The 18106-nt window shown below is 39.3% G+C and overlaps 2 protein-coding genes across 4 annotated transcripts in view; one reads left to right on the top strand and one right to left on the bottom strand.

Moving 5' to 3' along the window:
* Nucleotides 1-12705, top strand: part of Ance-3 (angiotensin-converting enzyme Ance-3) — a 54908-nt gene extending 42203 nt beyond the window's left edge. For all 3 annotated transcript variants that reach the window (XM_033347281.2, XM_033347278.2, XM_033347279.2), the window contains exons 12-13: nt 7736-7902; nt 11267-12705. In XM_033347281.2, coding sequence (XP_033203172.2) covers nt 7736-7902; nt 11267-11403 — 304 coding nt within the window. In that variant the 3' untranslated portion in view covers nt 11404-12705. The remainder of the gene's footprint in view (nt 1-7735; nt 7903-11266) is intronic.
* Nucleotides 1-18106, bottom strand: part of LOC117164336 (uncharacterized) — a 79691-nt gene that overhangs the window by 19618 nt on the left and 41967 nt on the right. The gene's annotated exons all lie outside the window — the stretch shown is intronic.

The raw sequence follows: 18106 nt of genomic DNA, 5'->3' as shown, positions 1-18106 counted from the left end.
GCAGACATGTAGAAAACAACGTATAGAAATATAGAAAAACGTAACAGATACGTTACAAAGACGCCAGTAAATATAGTAGATCGATTGTAAAAAAGGTTGCAAATAAAATGTCGTTCTAATGCAAGAAAAATTAACAGACACCTAATAAGCTGTAAACTGAAATCATCGAATCTCTCAAGCATTCTATCTTCGAGTTTTTGCTTCTTGAAAATAATCAAGTTTCCTTATGACTTTAAGATGATCGTAAAAAGACGTCAGAGAATCTAAATTAGAGAAATAAAAATTTTTTGGCTTCGTAAAAAAATGACAGAGATAATTGGTATTTGGACGATCTGCTAGACCTTGACTTAATATATGCTAGTTTGAGATGTTCCTTGCGATACTTTGTCACAGAATGAAAATTATTCACCTTGGATTCGAGGAACTTGAGAATTTGCGAAATTTTATTTCAGCAAATCAACGGCTTCTTCCTTCGATGCTGTCGTCGGTGTAATCAAATAAAACATTTTGATATTTAGTCTGACCTATAGGAACGTTGTTCTTCTCTTTTTATATCGAAAAGTATCTGCATGAAACACGTATAAAATTGAAATAACATGTTTGCACGTTTAAATTATTTGATTCTGTCGCTTCGCTAATAACGAGTGATGTCTTCTGCTTCCATTAAACTGATCAATTCCATCTTTATAAATTTCTCACTTTCATTATCCAGATACACGAATGTTCGATTATCTATAAGAAAACGAAATTGAATAAAGAAATAATATAATGTACGATAAAAATTGCACGATGTAATAATTAATAATAAACAAGATGGAAAGAAAATAATAACAAAATACGCACTTCTTTTTCTAGTTTGTAATCGCTGATCAATTATGCGTTCAAGCACTTTCAAACGCGGAACATTTATCAAACGGCAACTAATTTCTTGAGCTATCGCAGAGATTATGATGAGTAACATTAAAAAAAACACATAAACAGTCAGAGTTAATTGACCATAAATTGTCTAGCATTTACAAGAAACCCATGATACATCAATTCCTAAGCGTTTAACGATAGAAAACAGATTACAAAATCGGCAATTATGGAAGGATATTGTACACAGACGAAGCTCGCTAACTCGAACCTTAATGGAAGAATCAAAATTTTCAAGTTCTAGAAGTTTCGATTGTATATGGAATTTTTACTCGAAAAGTATTCGACATAAAGAAGCTTTGTACGAAGGTACAATTATTTTCACCTTCTCGGAAGATGTTATTATTTGATATATATAAATGCATAAGTTAAAGATATGCACGTGGTCGAAGTGCGATGAAGTAGAGATACGACTTGTGTCGTCTTATGTTATGTTATGTCCAGTTGCGATACAAGTTCCACTTGTCAGAGATCTGGCTATTGTAAATTTCAGTTACAGAGGTAACATAATGCATCTGAACGCGTGACAAATAATTCGAGTTAATGTCGGTTTTATTTCGATTTCCAGACGTCTTCGCGGCAGGGCAAAAGGAAATGAGCAAAGCTGTGATCTTGTAAAGATTTTCGACTTACAGAGGTTCGAGTTATGGTGCTCCAACTGTAATAATTTATCGTATCGTCGAGTTTGTTTTATTTTATTGTATTATATTTCTTTTATTTTCCAACGCGAGGAATCCTCATCGAAAATCTTTTATTTGCATCTCGTCGCGAATGATCACCGAACTTGGCGTTATCCGTGTCTGCTATCTCGGACAGATTGAGATTCCTAATAAGAGTAGGAACATGAGGAAACCCCGGATTATTGGCTGAGATTGAAAGGAACGAACGATACTTTCAAGGTCCGCCGAAGAGACGTAATGGACAATCTTGGAAAGGTCTTCGGATAGAGTTACCCCTTGACGTATATATTGTATAAGCGAGCAGAATATAATGCACGTGGGCGTACATAGAGATGGAACATATCGGAAGAGATCTACTATATCGATCTCGTAGCGATCCGATCGCGTCCCTTGACAATCTCTGGTAGGCTGCGTGATCTGGGTCAACGAGAGAGGAACCTTTGTTCAGCTGCGCAACTTCGGTTGCCAATTTGGTATTTGTATCTTGATTCTGAATTCCGCGTTAGCGAATTTAGCTCGACACGTGCGACCATCGATTTAACAAAAATTCGCGATTCGATCAGAAAATATTGGACGATTCAGTCACTTGGAAGGAAGGAAGAACGCGGAGAAAATGGGAATTACAGACGTCATGTTTGAAAATTTACTTACTTGGAACGTTCACGAACAAAGTATTTCAAAATTTGGGAAGATAATATGTAAAGAGATCGTACATGAAGAAGAAGCAAAGAAAGATGAAATGAAACGTCTGGATTAATCGTATCGTTTTACTTTCTGATCAAATGAACCTGTGGTTACAAAGGGTTAAACGATGGCACGCGGCGATGCGTAGCTGCTTTCGTTTCTCCCTAAGTAGCGAATGAAGAAATCTCGAGAAACGAGCAATTAAAAGCGATACAGCGGTCGGAACGTGCAGCTCGCGGTAATAAATCGTTTCTATCGCTTGGGAGGATCTGCAACTGATTTTCTGCTGCAGTGAAATTATCTGTTTAGGAGGAGCGTAATGCGCGTTCACCGGCCATTGTAACGTTCAATTGCGCAAGTAGACAGCTAAGATACTTTTCCGTTTCTAGCGACGATCGTTTCGTCTAGATTCATGAATACTCTACCGTTGCATTCGTGAATTATTTTCGAAATTTAATTTCGTTCGTCGCAGCTGGTGAATCAGTCAACGAAATTCATTAAATTATTCACGCGGCGATTGCTCAATTTGGTGTCAAACGACCCGTACTGGCAAATTTTCTCTCGCTACACATGTTGCCAATATTACAGTCATTTTCTCTGTTTAATTCGTGCAACCGATAATTAATTTTTTTTTATCGAAAGGAAAACGTCTGATAATAGAACGTTTCACGAGCGGAAAAACAGTTATCTTTCGCAAAACGGACGCTGGCGCCGCGTCCGGGCGATCGATAGATCAAAAACAGCCGAGTAACCGTCCAAAGGCCCGACTTCCTGTAATCGAAGGACGATCTCCGGCTCTCGCGTCTGTAGACGCTGTTACGAAACCGATTGCGCCGCGTAAAAACGCGTGTGTGTCGCGTACACGCAGTTACATGAAGAAACTCGGCTTGTTACGCGTTGCACTTCCGTTTTACAAGCCGTGTAACATTACTCTCGACCGAGAGAGAACCAAAATGAAAGACGCAGGAAGGAAAAGCAGGCGAAGTAAGAAGAAGGAAGCGATATATTTCAGGGAAAAGATTTCTCGATGTAACCGTCACTTCCTGAAAGTTATTCTTCACCATTGGCAAATATTTCTCTCCTTTTCCATTTTTATATTTTTTTTTCTAGTTTAATGTCGCATTATCCAGAGAATTAATAGCGACACTGTGAGAAGATGTGCTATATGAGAAGTATCGGTAGCATAATTAGCATAACAGGTATTAATTTATCGAATAATTTGCTTTTCCCCACAAACATGAGTAAATAGTGCATTTTGTTGCTTGTCGAGATATGTTTGAGAGAGAGCGTATTAATTTCTATTTTCCACGGAGTATACTTATAGAAATGTTGTTTCCCCTTTTCCTCTATTTTTGAGCATCGTTCGAGTAGTCGATTGGGAGAACACCAGTTTTTCACAGACTACGACAACCGAATCGTACAGAACGAGGAAATTGGTCTTTGTTATTCATGCAAGATGAATCTTAGTGGGACAGGTATTTTGAACTTTAAACGATCTCATCGAAATAACCATCTTGCCGTTACGTAGGATGCACTTAATGGGACATTGATTCTTACTCTGTGTTTACAAGCACTTAAAAACGATCGCGACAGCTATAATTACTGATCAACGGATAAAAAATTGTAGTCTGTATAAGCGGACGGAAAACAGTAACCGCACAATTTGAAAATCGCGGATAATTTATACGTAAACACGTGTAATGGAGAATGTGTTATAAAACGTGCCTCGAAATCGCAATTACATTTTCGATTATTGAAATTCAAGGATTACAGACGATACGATCTCTACTGCACTTTGTACGATTGACCAATTCGTCCAAGTTGCATAAGCCTGTGGTATACTCGATGTACAGTTTATGAATCTAATTGAGTAGAAATCGATTAAAATTCATGGAAATGGATAGGCCGGCCTTGGGGCCGGTGCATCGACTAATTTTCGCGTTTCAAAAGCAACCTGCGTCGGATCAATCCTTTGTTTTGAGGAATCGAGTCACACTCGTGGCACAAATTTCTTAACAGTAATTTTGCTCTTAAAATACGCTTTTAATACGCTTTTAAATAACTAACCTTCTCCTCTGTGAAACGAACATAATAATTTATACTAAATAATAATCTCATACTTAGTAGATCGAATCAGAGATATTCGATATAGAAATTAAGGAGTAATAAAATTAAGAATATTAGCTTCTCTTGCAAATAAAGAGGTTAATCTGACAAATAATTGAAACATCGATGGTTCTGATCACCTTTACGTTGAAAAAACGGTCAGTCGTACGTATGAAAGTATTAAGCAATCGGTCGTAGCGTTCACGAGAAAAATCGCGGCATTTTCCGATAATAATGGAAACAATTGCCACGAACTGTTTCGACCGCACTCGGTCAAGTGTTGGCGCACTCGATACCCCATTGTGGGCCTGTCAAGGTCTCTATCAGGCAACGAGCAAATAACAGCGGTCGCCTATCGTGCAAAACCGATAACCTCTTTAGTCAAATGACACGCGTTTCCCACACCGGTGTCAAAGATCACCTTAAAACGCAGAACCACGGTAGTACACTCGTGACTCGATTCTACCGTGCAAAAGAGACTGGAAATTATTCGACACGGTTTGCGTGTGGAACCGCACGAATCCGCGATAACTCGCAAGATAATGGAGCTACCGAGAGTCCGATGTTAAATTGGAGAAAAACGGAGAAGCGTAGCTTGATCGAGATTTAAAAGAAAAATGAAGGATTCGAAGGATCTCTATGGTAACATAGCTGCGAAGATACTTGACGCGGGAAGACTTGCAAGTTTAGCAAAATTTTGCAAAGTTCTTCTTTTCTTCCAAGTCCTACCGTAATTTGTTGTTTACGCTTTATTTGCGCATAAATTTTCTCAGAGGAGTATGACGTGCATGTGATCGGTGGGAGTAGGACAAAATGTTAAATACGCGGAATCGAGCAACCAGCATCCCGCGTTGTGAAATATCATCGGCTGGTGCAGGAAAGTGGCGATTTCGCTGACACCGGAAATTGTGAGACCGATATAAATTGCAACGAGGGCATACCGAAATATTTTTGCTCGTCCGGTCGATTCCCACGAGAGGCGTGGCCCGTTCTCGAAGGAACCGGAAGCGGGCTGCACCGTGGCCTGCATCCAAATGACTTTTCAAAAAGTCGTTATATCATGCCGCTCGATGTCGACTACGAACACTTTTCACTTTCGTGAAATCGACCCTCTGCTTTCTTATGCTTCTCCGACGTTCACTTCGACGAAATGTCTCGTGTCTTTGTTTGTTTAATACGCAGAATGACGTGTTTATCCATCAAGATGCAACAGCAACGAAGAATTTCTCTACTTTACTAAATTGATTTAACGAAATCAATTTAGAAAGCAGGAATGTTTTTAAAGTACCTAATCGGTTTCGCGATATAAAAGATCGAGCGAACGACCGGAACTATAAAGAAAATGAAATAATAGAAATACTAATAACAGCCAAAATTTACAAGCTGGTTAAATTACCTTTATCAAGATTTCAATTTACATTTAAATTAAAATCCACTGTATCTCGTTTTTCGTGTTAATTATACTTTCTTAACTTCATTGGTCTGCGGTGCAGACACCTGAAACTCGAAGCTGGTAACGTGTAAACAAATTTTCAAAAGTCTATGGCCACTGGTTACCGCGCTTCGTCCACGAGAATCCTCGATACTCGGACACCCTGTTACGCAAGATTCGCGAATGTTGCTCGTCAAAATGTCTCATATCGACGATTCTTCGTAGAAACTTCACCGTCATAAAAGAACATATTCCCATGGGGGATTGAGTTCTCTTTACGTAATGCGCTGTCGTATCGGAATAACCAGGATTACGCGCGACTCCAAGTATCGTTTGTCTCGAAATCGATGATCGGCAAAAGGAAACAGGAAAACAGGAGGAAAGAACGCAACGCGACGCAATCACGATTGCGTAGAGATGTATATAAGATGTAAAAGAAGCTCGAATAACAAAGAAACTCTCTTCAAATCGCGTAACGAGGCTGATTGACTGATTTTTCTTACGGTGCCATTTACAACGAAATATTTAAGCTGCAACTTTTCGCTGGTTTATGACCAACGTCGCGAGAAAGGAACGAATGATTTCATCGATCGATACCTCGTAACGAATTTCTTCGTTACGCTACTTCCAGGTCATTGTATTTAAATGACCGTCTCACTGACACACCGTGTCTCGTAGGATTGTCTTTTTCGATTCATAATGATCGTTCTCGATCGGATATCGTGTCGACGACCTCTCAGCGACGTTCACTCGCGATCGATTCAATGCGAAGGATAGTTTCTTCCGCGATTATATATCGTTCACAAATTTCAATGAAAGCGGTCAAAATTGAAATTGTATCTAGATTGAAGAGAAAATTCCCTAGGAAGAAAACTATTTACCAGAAATGATACGAGCAGCGAAAGAAGATCGTCGTTGTTTGAAAATCACTGTAGTGCTTAAAAATATAACCAAGGAAAATTTGTATAAATAAAGGTTCCTTAGTCTTGAAGCAGAATAATTATGGAACCTGATTGGAATGAAACTGTTACGAATCTGGAATTCAAGTCTCTGACAGAATACTTAACACGCGAAGTGTTCAAACGTTTAATACGTTGAAAATGACATAAAGCTCCTACGATGACGAAGACGATGATTATACCAATGACCAGAAACCACCGTGTTGAGGTAGGAGTAGCTACTTAGCTGAGATCAACCATGCATTATCGTCGAAGGGAACGGCACTATTTCTCGAAACTATTACGGTCACGTCACGATCGATTTCGTTAAAATCACGAGCTCAATCAACGTGCAAATTAGCGCTGGAAAGGACAACTGGTTATAAGCGTCTATGATGGATTACGCGTCAAGCAAGCACGTAAAGGGAAAGAATTTCTGATCGCCATAAAACGCATCTTACGTAGCTACTGACATTCGATTTTATCGACTCGCGAAGGTTTCTCTCCACTGCCCTGCAAGCTCTTACGGAGCAGAATTAATTTCACCTCGTAACTCATGCATGTGGCTGAATGTTGTGACACACCCGCCGTAAATTACGAGCGTCGTTCGAACACGCTCGAACGTGTTTCAAGCACGCCAAGTTGCCAAAGATAGGCTAATTAGTGGCGCGGAACGTTGGAAGAAAAGGCTCGTTACGCGTCTTTATTTTTCTCTCGTTCCAATTCTCCCCGTGAATTTTCCTCGCCGAAGGGTTTTTCATTGTTGCGCCGTTCCGCGCGTTGTCGCAATCGTTTCGTCGAGAAAGCGCCGCCGGTGATCTCGTTAAAGCCTAACAACGCACGAATTACGAGCTTCGCTCGCGGTAATTTCAATGGCCGATGCTTTCTGCCTGCGCGTTGCGTTGCGATCCTTCGTCCACGATTTTCCCGCGTTCCGCTCCACGGAAAACTGCAACCTTTGTCTCGTTCTGTTGTTGCAGGAAAATTATGGAGAGAGGCTCGTCGGTACCGTGGCAAGAGACGCTTCGAGAAGCTATAGGGGACGACAAATTGGACGCGTCTGCGCTCAGAGAGTACTTCAGGCCTCTCGAAGACTGGCTGAGAACGGAAAACCTGAGAACCGGGGACATCGTCGGCTGGTCTTACGGTAAGAAACTCACCTGTCGTTGCTCTGCGCTATATCCACGGTATAGATTGTTCGTAAGCGGTACATTTGTTCTATCGTTAATTGATTATTTTAAGAGACAAATCGAACAACTTGGCTTTACACGAACCAACCTGATACCTAACACTTATCTTTGAAATCCCAATTTTGACTCACGGCCATTCACGTGACACGGCCAATCCACTTACCACGATTCGAATTCCGTGAGATGCCTTCATTTTTCCTCGGCTACTACACCAACCAACCCTTTCACCAATTTATTTCGATCCACCATTCGCGCATCATAACCGTCATACTTCGCAGCGTCGAATCGTATAAACTAATTGCAGAACCCATTGGATGATCGAACGATTGGATTTCAATGCAGGAAATAGTTACGCGTTACGTAATAAAATCAGAAGTAGAAATAGATTAGACAGAGCCGATATTTGGTAAACGAAACGAGGCTAAATCAATTTAGACGTTAATTAGCGAATCAAGCGATAAAAATAATTAAGCAGAAGCAATATCGAATTACGCGCTTTGATTTTATTACATCTCGAATCTAGATATTATCGATTAAATTCGTAGGCAATTATAGTTCAGGTAATCAGAGTTTCACTGTATTTGCTCCGTACGTGAATTTTATTCTTGCATCCTGGCCCAACGTGAACAGGTCAGAAACAAGGATCCGATTCACGCGACGAGACACGATCGACACAGCGTACGCTAGCGCGCCTTTCATCGTAACTTGTTACAAATTATGCAATTTCCTACCGTAACAGATTGAAGGTTGCAGTTCCCACGTGCCAGTTACCGTCGGGGAGCGCTACAAATATTCATCGTGTGACGACATTCGACTGAATTACGATACAGCGCGCGGCGAAATTATTAGGATTGCCACGTTACATCTTCCCGAGCTGGAGCTCTTGCCAAATTCACAAGCGACGTTACGTAGCGCACGTGTAATCGCTCCTATGCTCGAGCATAGAGAAATAACAGAAAAAGGAAAGGAAAAGCTAGCTGAGATACTTTCGATAATGGATGGTAATTAATTATCTGGATGATTATCTAACGAGGATCGTAACACGCTGACCGACGGTCGTTCTTCTGGCTGATCATAGCGACCATTAAACCGTGAAAGCATCTGAAACGCTATTTATTCCTCTGTCGTTTCCTTATTTTAATTGCTTCAACGTCCATAATATCGATCGATGTACTATACAAAAATGTTTTACTTTCATACGGAACTGTATTAGATCTTTGATGGGCCGTCGTAAAGACGTCGTCCGTGAAATTTGCATACAGGAAACGTCACAATTGTTTTCACGTTAAACGTAGAGCAGGGTCCGATCAGACCACGGATCGCCAAGTTCTCTCTCTCCGTGGGACTGGTGGATTGCGAAATCGGAGTAGAACGAGGAAAGAACGCGAGCATGGACCGTAAGAAAATAGCTTATGCCATTGGAGGAGAAAGAGACGTTGAATCGCGAGAGACGTTCGACGATTCTACTCTCGTTTCCATTGCACGTTGCACATCGTAACCCGTCGATTTGCCTCGCGAACACGCGTGTAACACGGTTTCTTAGGCCATTAAGATCGAAGCTGTGAAATGGCGCGTAAAAATTGAGAAAACGTATGATCGAAAAATGTAAATATTGTAACTTTCATATCGTCTTACCAAAGTAATAAGATCGTTACAACGATTACGACATAATCGTAAATGGCCACCACTATTACAACAACATTAACGAAGACGAAAAGGAAAGAACATAAGTAATTTGAAAATTCGACGAACTATCAATCAGTCGAATACGTATTTCGCAGCCCGTTCACTCTTTCGACATATTCAGGAGATTTATATCTTGCAACCCAAAAATTAGTCCAACTGCCTCAGCCACCAACTGACGTCGCAATTAACAAATCGATACACAAGCCATTCAGGAATCACGTTGATCAATTCCATACATCGTACGATAGAAAAAGATTATGACGTTTGATCAATTGTTCCGTGCTAAATAATGCAAGCCGAATAAAAAGAAGGATGATTGTGGCAGGTTCGGCGACACACAGAAGGAAAAATGAGCCGCTTCTGAGAAGCGATCGCGATGGAAAGCGCAGATGTACGTGACTCGTGCGTTACGAGGAGAAAGAACGCCGGTTGTATAATTTCTCTGTCGATCGCCATACCGCCGTTACCGTTCCTCTTTCCTTCTTTTACTCTCTGCCTCACGATTTCCTTTAAAAACGGGCGCCTTTAATCACCCTTTCGATACCGTACGCTGCTTTTACGACGTCTCGATGGAGAAAGCATTTCGCGTCGTGCTTTTTCGCCGCCCCCCTTCTTTTTCTCGACGATCGTAGTCGAGGTAATTGACTATTTAGACGCAAGTAATGGAATATTAAATTTAGGATTTTTGCAAAAACAAACGAGTTATCGCGATATAAAGCTAGGCTAGCTAATTGGCTAAGTGGTTAAGCTGGTATACAAGTTACGCGTCGATACGCGTAAAGAGAGATCGTGGCGTGATGATCGCGTAATTTCAAGTACCGATGACTTGCAGCTTGAAAAAGGTGTTTTATGGCGACCGAGACACGTCACCGGTCGAAAGGGAAAACGATTCCTGTTCTAGTTGCTCGATCGACAAGATGGCCTTTTTGCTACTATTGATCTTGATTATGGAATTTTAGAACGGTACGTTTACAGAGCCCTGCAGTCGTAAACGATCTGTCGATCTTTTTGAGACACATTCTCCTTACGCTTTACGAGCTTCACGATTCGTAAAGAACCAAATGATATATTTTTTTCTATCATCTACATATATATACACAGTCGTTAGATTTTGAAAGATTCGTGATATGATCAACTGTTGCGATTATTTCTTGTTGCCCAGAACAAAGAAACAATTGGTCGTGCGGATAATTTTGATCGAATCAGATGATCTCGGAATTAAATTAATACATTGGGGTTAGTGCAAAGTTATATTATTGCTCGAAAGACAATTTTCATTCGACAATTCAAATTATCGATCAAATTGTAGAAGATTTTTATAGTATCGCGATAAAGTGCATTGCCTATATCGAAAATTAAAAAATCGAACGAAGGTCGTTTTCGTTACGAGTTCTCAATTCAAGCAACTTCCATTGCTTCTACCTATCTCTTCCGATCCTTTTATTACCTTATTTCCCGATCCCTGCTATTTACACCAAATCACATCGACCAGTAATTCCTCCCACGAAACAGATAGCTATCACCGTAAAGTCATTCATCGACCGTAATAACAGTAACCGTATCGTAAATCGTATTGAAATAGTAATACCACTGTACATTTCACGATAGCCTAACCATGGATTACTACAATTGCAGACGGAGATTACTGCAAGCGCAGCATCGAGACTGCTGGTCTGCAGGTCTACGGAAGCGGATTCTACAACGAAGCCACAAGAACGCGTGTGACGACAATTTTACCAGCGATTCTCTTAACAATTTCGATACTTCGTTAATAAAGAAGAAATTTAGTGGAACAGCGAGCCAGATGTTCAAGCATTCTTTAGGATATTTTTTAGCAGAGACGATCAATGCTTCTCGATCTGTCAAGCAATCGAAAACCAAACAAATGACCAAAATGTTTCTAGATAATTGTTTTCGTATGGTAGTATAAAGTATATGCTCGATCGTGAACGAGCGTTTTTTACATAAAATAAGACGCGTCGAATTGGAAACGTCGCGTGTACCCAGTAATTATTGTTATTGTTGTAAGTATTCACTACTAATTTAACAGCGATCCGCAACGTGGCAATGGTACGCGCGTGCAATTAAGCTCGCGTGCGAGCAGCACTCGTGTGAGCGCATAAATCGTTTCAGCATGTCGAGGGCCACTCTCGTGTCGCGTACCTTGAAACGTCTCGGTCCCGACGTTTAATAAAGACAAAGAGATTTACGTCCTCCATCGTTAAACGGTGCCAGCGCGCTTTCCAGACAGACACGAGTCGTGCTTTTCTTCTCTAGAACTTCAGCTTAGTCGTAGACCCACCACGATAGTGGCCACGATCAATTCGTAAAATATCGTTTGAAATTTTATAAACTCGCAACGATACATTCTTGGCAATTTCTTACAATCTCTTAGAAAGTACGAACTTGCTTTTTCCTCTGTATTGGATATCTTTTTTCATATTCGCTGGAAACTTTAACAAAACGTCGATCAATGAAATTATCGTTTAGTAGAAAATTTAGAAACGAACGCTTGGACTTTACTCAAAGATCATTTTGGTATAGATAATCAAAATTCTAGCATACTTTTCATTTTGGTTTTTTCGATGCATATTTTACGCCCCAGTTATCGGTAATTCTAATATTAACTCGACTATACCTAGTTGTAAATATATGTACCTACGTATATAAATCGTTCACAGTTCTGTAGATCGTGGAATATCGTGAGAAACAGAATTAACGAAAAAATAAGCTCGTTTCGTAATTGCCTTCGCGACACGGTTCGTAAGCCACGTCTCAGACAATTCCACAATCGTGTATCGTAATTGGAAGATATTTCGATCGCAAATGGGAACGAGCTCGGCCCGTAACGATCGTACGAATTATATCGTTCGCTCGGTATCTTTGCAATTTTCATGAGGAGAAAATCAATATTCCGTAGTATTATTGGTATATGCATTTTGTACCATTAAACGTCAACCGTACCGTTAGAGCGAATTATTTTTACCATAACATATTCTCGTAGGAGAAACTGGAACGTGTAAACACGGAAATCGAAATGAACAAAGATTGAAATAAATTTTTAACGCTAAGTATTTCCAGGTCTATAGCGATAATTAAGCTGCAGACTTTACACCTTTATGGGTGATTTAAACATGCAAAAATCTTTAATAGATAATTTGAACACGTATAAACGATTATTGATATGCATTAATAAATAGAAATTAATTAATTAATTAATTAATAGCAGTCTAGTAACGATGATAATAACGTGATAATGGCAATGCCGCGTTTGAAATTTAAGATTTCAAACCACAAAGAAGATACTTTTTTTTATTGTTCACCAGTCCACAAAGGGAGCCTGCTGTCCGCAACCCATTATTCCCGACTTTCGTGGCTCTCACAGGAGTAGAAACGAGGCTCGACCATCGAATAAAAACCGTTTGACGGCGAAGAACCGAAATTGGTTTCTCGGGTTACGTAATTAAAGGATCGCATATCCATTCGCTGTATCGCGGATAATCGCGTTATTACGAAACCCATAAAAATTGTAATTCCATGGGGCACGTCTTTGTTTAACGAATCCCTTTGTTTCAGTCTCCGAGTAGATCTCAAAATCGCTATTGTACACACTTGTATATTCTCTTAATCTGCCTTGACAATCTTTTCATTTCTCTCATCTATGATTTCAACTCTTAGATTGAATATTGCAACATAAATCGTGTATAATTTTAATCAAGAACGTCGGCCTCTAACAGGTAATCCAATGATTTGTGAAATTTAACAAAGATACCGGTCTCTTCCTGGATCTTTGCTTGATACGTGCAGGACCGACAGCTTTCACGAGAACCGCAATAGGAGACGTTATTGTTCTTACAGGGACAGCTGTTCAGACATAATTACACAAAGGTGGTTTGTCCAGAAACTGGTTCACCCACTTGCGTAACGCGAAGATGCGGAAACCGAGTTCGAAAGAGCCGACGCTCGATTGCGGCATCAAACGTGCCCCGATGCTTTTATTCCACTCGTCTTGAACGTGTCTAGATCTTATCATCTACACCTTTCGATGCGTCTCGAATGTTACTACGATCGACACCGTCTTAACGTTCAAGTACAATTATATCTACGGTAGGTGATAACGTTTCGATTAATCTGTCCTGTGACGGTGGCAAACCGTTGTTATTACACCTAACGAGAAAGCGAAATCGAAATGGAAACGATATTTCCTCACACATTTCTATAAATTATTTCTATAAATTATTTACGATCGGGCGATTCGCAGAAATTCGTTAGATTTCTCCCCTAACTTGCTTATACGCAATAGAGAAAATCACATAAAATAATCATCCTACAAGAAGAATAGTAAATCAAAAGTTTACGATTCGTAACAAGTTAGCGTTCCTTTTGAACTGCAGATATTTATGCAAATTCGTATTTATACGAACATAATAGACAGAATAGGTAGAACACTGTATAATGCATATAAACTTTCTAACAACGTGACACTAATCCTGTGGAATTTTTATATTGAATCATTGATTAGCAGCGATCGATCGACCAACCATCGTATCTTCGTATCATTATAAATCGCCAGTGTAAATTTGCTCGGATCGACGATGATCAGAAGCGAATTTATCCAGACCATTCAAAGCCTGGAGCGTTTCTCAGCGCCGGTAGACTTGGAGATAAAAAAGGAAAAGAAAAATTGGGACAGAGAATGAGATACGAGAGGAGAAGTCACGCCCCGGTCGTCAATCTCGATTCAAGCACGGATTTCGTGGCCTCGGGCCATGACACACAGGGTTAAGAGGTCGTTTTTCTCCGATCGAGCCGCAGGACAGCCAGTGATCCGAGAACCGATCCGATCGGCCGCCCCTTTCGCTTTCGACTTCATCCGTTGCTTGTGTGTCTGCTGGCCAAAAACTTGTCCGTCCGGTTGCGTAATCTGAAGACCGGGAAGTCTTATCTTTCCGCGAAATGTCTGCACAATGACTCGGCGAATGCCTCTCGTCCACTTTCACCGTCGCGTCGTCCACGCACGCACGACCTCCAATACACACGCCTTTGAAATTCGTTCGAGAAAACACCGTGAAAATTCCACGACCTCGATTCGTTGACAGGAACATACGTTTGTGGTATGGTTTTTTTTTTTATGATGTAAGGAGGATTACGGCGGAAGGTCGTAGTCGAAAAAGCTCGAAGAATGGATAATCCAGATGGAGACATTTTTTTCAAGGTCACTGATTTTCAGGTTTCAAGGACACGATTCACTTAGTAGCTTGTTACTTATGTAATGGCACCTTTTACATAAGATTTTCGTATATGCGATTCAATGCATTTTCTCAGAGATTAATTAACTTTATTGTTCTAGTTTTATGAATAGACTAGAAAATTGAAATGTATATGTTAATAATTTAATAAGTCTAAAATTAAAATTTAATAATTTAATAATTCTTGAAATGGGACCATTACAGTTTCTTGTGAAATAATTTATACGTTAAAAGATTCTTTCTAGGTGGTTTTCTCCAAATAATAAATTTGTTTCCAGCAAGTTCCACATCAAAACTTGCATACCTATGTGATTGTTCATAATGATGAAGAAAAAAATTTTTGATATTTTTAAAATCGAACATGTTATACGTTATTTATAGCAAATGTATTCTTTAATATAATCGATGATTAGCCGTGGAACGAAATTTAGTACTAATACTATCTAGAATAATTTGACAGAGAACTTCGTATAATGTTTATCATGAGATCGCAGAACGAATGGCGCCAGAGAAAATGAGACGGGTGGTCAACGATACTCGAGACTAATATCTGGTTAGATCGTAATGAGCGTAATTACTATTAACGGAGAACAATGCCTCTCTTGCGCAATTCAGAAGGTGAAACGGAGCACAATGTCACTAGCTTGTGCAACTATCTTAAACCTGCAATCCACTGCTCTTTATTCGATTAATTTCCGTCAATCTTCTGAATGAAGCACTCGGTGTGTTTAGAAGAAGAAATCATTGCTATTCAATTTGCTTCAGACTAATGAATTCCATTCGAAAGTAGCAAAGAACCAGGTATCCATCGGATTGGATCTCATGAATGAGAGCACCATGAACTTACGTAAGATGGTAAATTGAAGATCGTTTTTCTACGACTACAGAAAATTTCAAAAAAGAGAAACAAACGTATTGCACAATTAAAACTATAGGCTATAACGTGCAACTTTCATCGGTGTTTTTTTTAGGCGCACGTTACTTATTATTGAACAAAACATTTGATAATACCAATTTTCTAAGAAACATTGAAAAATAAAATATATAATAAGCGATTGTATCTTTTTAACGCTTAAACAGATATCTCAAGTGTTTAAATAAATGGCACTTTATTAAATTAATGACAATTAATGGTACAATCTTATTGGATGACTTAATATCTTCGCTTTTTCATTCACGGTCCAATATACATATAATGACGATTCCATTTTACAATAATATATATAATATTTTTCATCATATAGCACACCACAAAGAATCTACATTCCATTCTTTCTCACTAAAAAAATCATGTTTTATTTTTTACTCAGACTTTTTCAATAATATTTTCTACTTTTAGCAAATTTCCTTGTGTCAATTGATCGTAGCTTGTTGCGGATTAAAAAAACGAGGACATGTACTATACGGAAGGGGAAAAAGGAAAGAAAGCAAGGGAAATTATATATTCGGAAAACACGCGTTGATTTATGAACCGGAAACGCGGAATTCCGCGGTCGGAAGAAGAGGGCGCATGAAAGTTCCGCTTGCCCGGCATAGAAAAATTCGTCTTTGCTATCTCACGTTTAACGTCGTAAACCTCGATAGAAATTTCCTTGAGCTAGTTCGTCTAGTCTATGATAAAAGAAACTAATCGCGATGACTGTTTTTCAATGAAAAACAAGAAGATCTTGGGAAAAAGAAATCTCGTTTTACAGTAGAGTTTCGCAAGCTTGGAATTCTGTGCCAGTTCTTCTATCTATTTTTCCACGAATTTTTCTAACTATTGTACAGAGAACCGCTAAAGTGTTTAAACACTCAATATAAAAGTCTTTTATATATTAGATGTATTACAAGAAACATTTATAAACATTTCACAGCTTCGTCAACATTATAATAAGACACGATTATATATCATGATTATATTGGACAAATTTGAAACAACACACACATACGTATACGTATACGTATACGTATACAATATCAAAAATTGTGTTATATTATATTATATATAAATATGTATATGTCGGAGATGAAAGGAAACCGGAGCCTTCCCTTTGAAATTTTGGGAAAATCCTCTAATACTTTAGCCTAGATTCTATCATAGCCGTAATTAAGCAATTGTTGTCATTCCATCTGATTGTAATTGTTCGAGATTTTTAATAGTGAGATTGGGCTCGAGGTGACACAACTGGTCACCGAACGTAGTCACGGTCACGGGATGAACGTTTTGCCTGACTGAGGTGTGGATTGGTTGTATGGTTCTCCCTAGAAATGTGGTTGTGGCGGCATACGGCCTCAAGAACGGGCCTAGCCACGTGTGATTTTACCTCGGAGGTGCCAATATAATGGGACACACGTTGTATTAATAATCAAACTCCAGGCAGAAACTACCTAGCAACGGCGATTGGAACTTTCTCGATGCTTCTAACGAGTATTTAACAAACGAACGCAATTTTAAAGCAAGGAAAATTTTCATCAGTCTGTTATTCGTGCGATCGCCTTGGGAAGTTACACATCGAGCAGTTTATACCGAGCGTCCCAGCAATGGTATTTTGTGCTTAAAAAGTACTTTACTCTTAGTAATAAGTTATCCCGTTAACCGTGGATTCGTTATCTAACTCAAGAACATTGTCAATTGCATCTTGCGTGTCTAAACACCACGGTTGTTCGTTAAACTTTGTAAAAGTTATTTTTTTGTACCTGTAAATATAATCTCTGTTGTACAAAACGATGGCTAATTGAAACGAAGGATTGTTACGCGCCCTAAATTCTAACGATAACCCGACATATATATGTTGTTTGAAATTTGTTACATTTCTCTATCGTGCTTGCTGGCGCGAAAAAAGGCGAAGAATCAGTGAGAAATTGTTTTTTAGATAAATAAATCGGCTGACTAACGGACAGGTGCGAAATATACATATATATATATAGTATATACATATAGCAAGCGTTCAAATACCTTTGTAAGTCGTTGCAAATCGGAATTAACAAACTTGTACTAACAAGATACTAAACAGTTTTGTAAAAAACAATTTCGTGAGAATTAGCCATTCACAAGATCGGTACGGCATGTATTTGTCAATTTTATCGATCAAAGTCCGTATTAAAGCGGAACCAAACTTGCTTGCTAACGCAACTTCTTATCGCGATACCTTAGACCATAATCCTGCGTCTACAGAGCAAAAAGTTAGTAAAAATTCCCGTGAGATTCCAACAAAATTCTTCAGAGTTAGACACGACGATATAA

Source organism: Bombus vancouverensis, chromosome 15 (genome assembly GCF_051014615.1).
Source record: "Bombus vancouverensis nearcticus chromosome 15, iyBomVanc1_principal, whole genome shotgun sequence".
NCBI classification, from domain to species: domain Eukaryota; kingdom Metazoa; phylum Arthropoda; class Insecta; order Hymenoptera; family Apidae; genus Bombus; species Bombus vancouverensis.
Note: the sequence above shows the minus strand (reverse complement) of the source record. Positions and strands in the feature narration are given on the sequence as shown.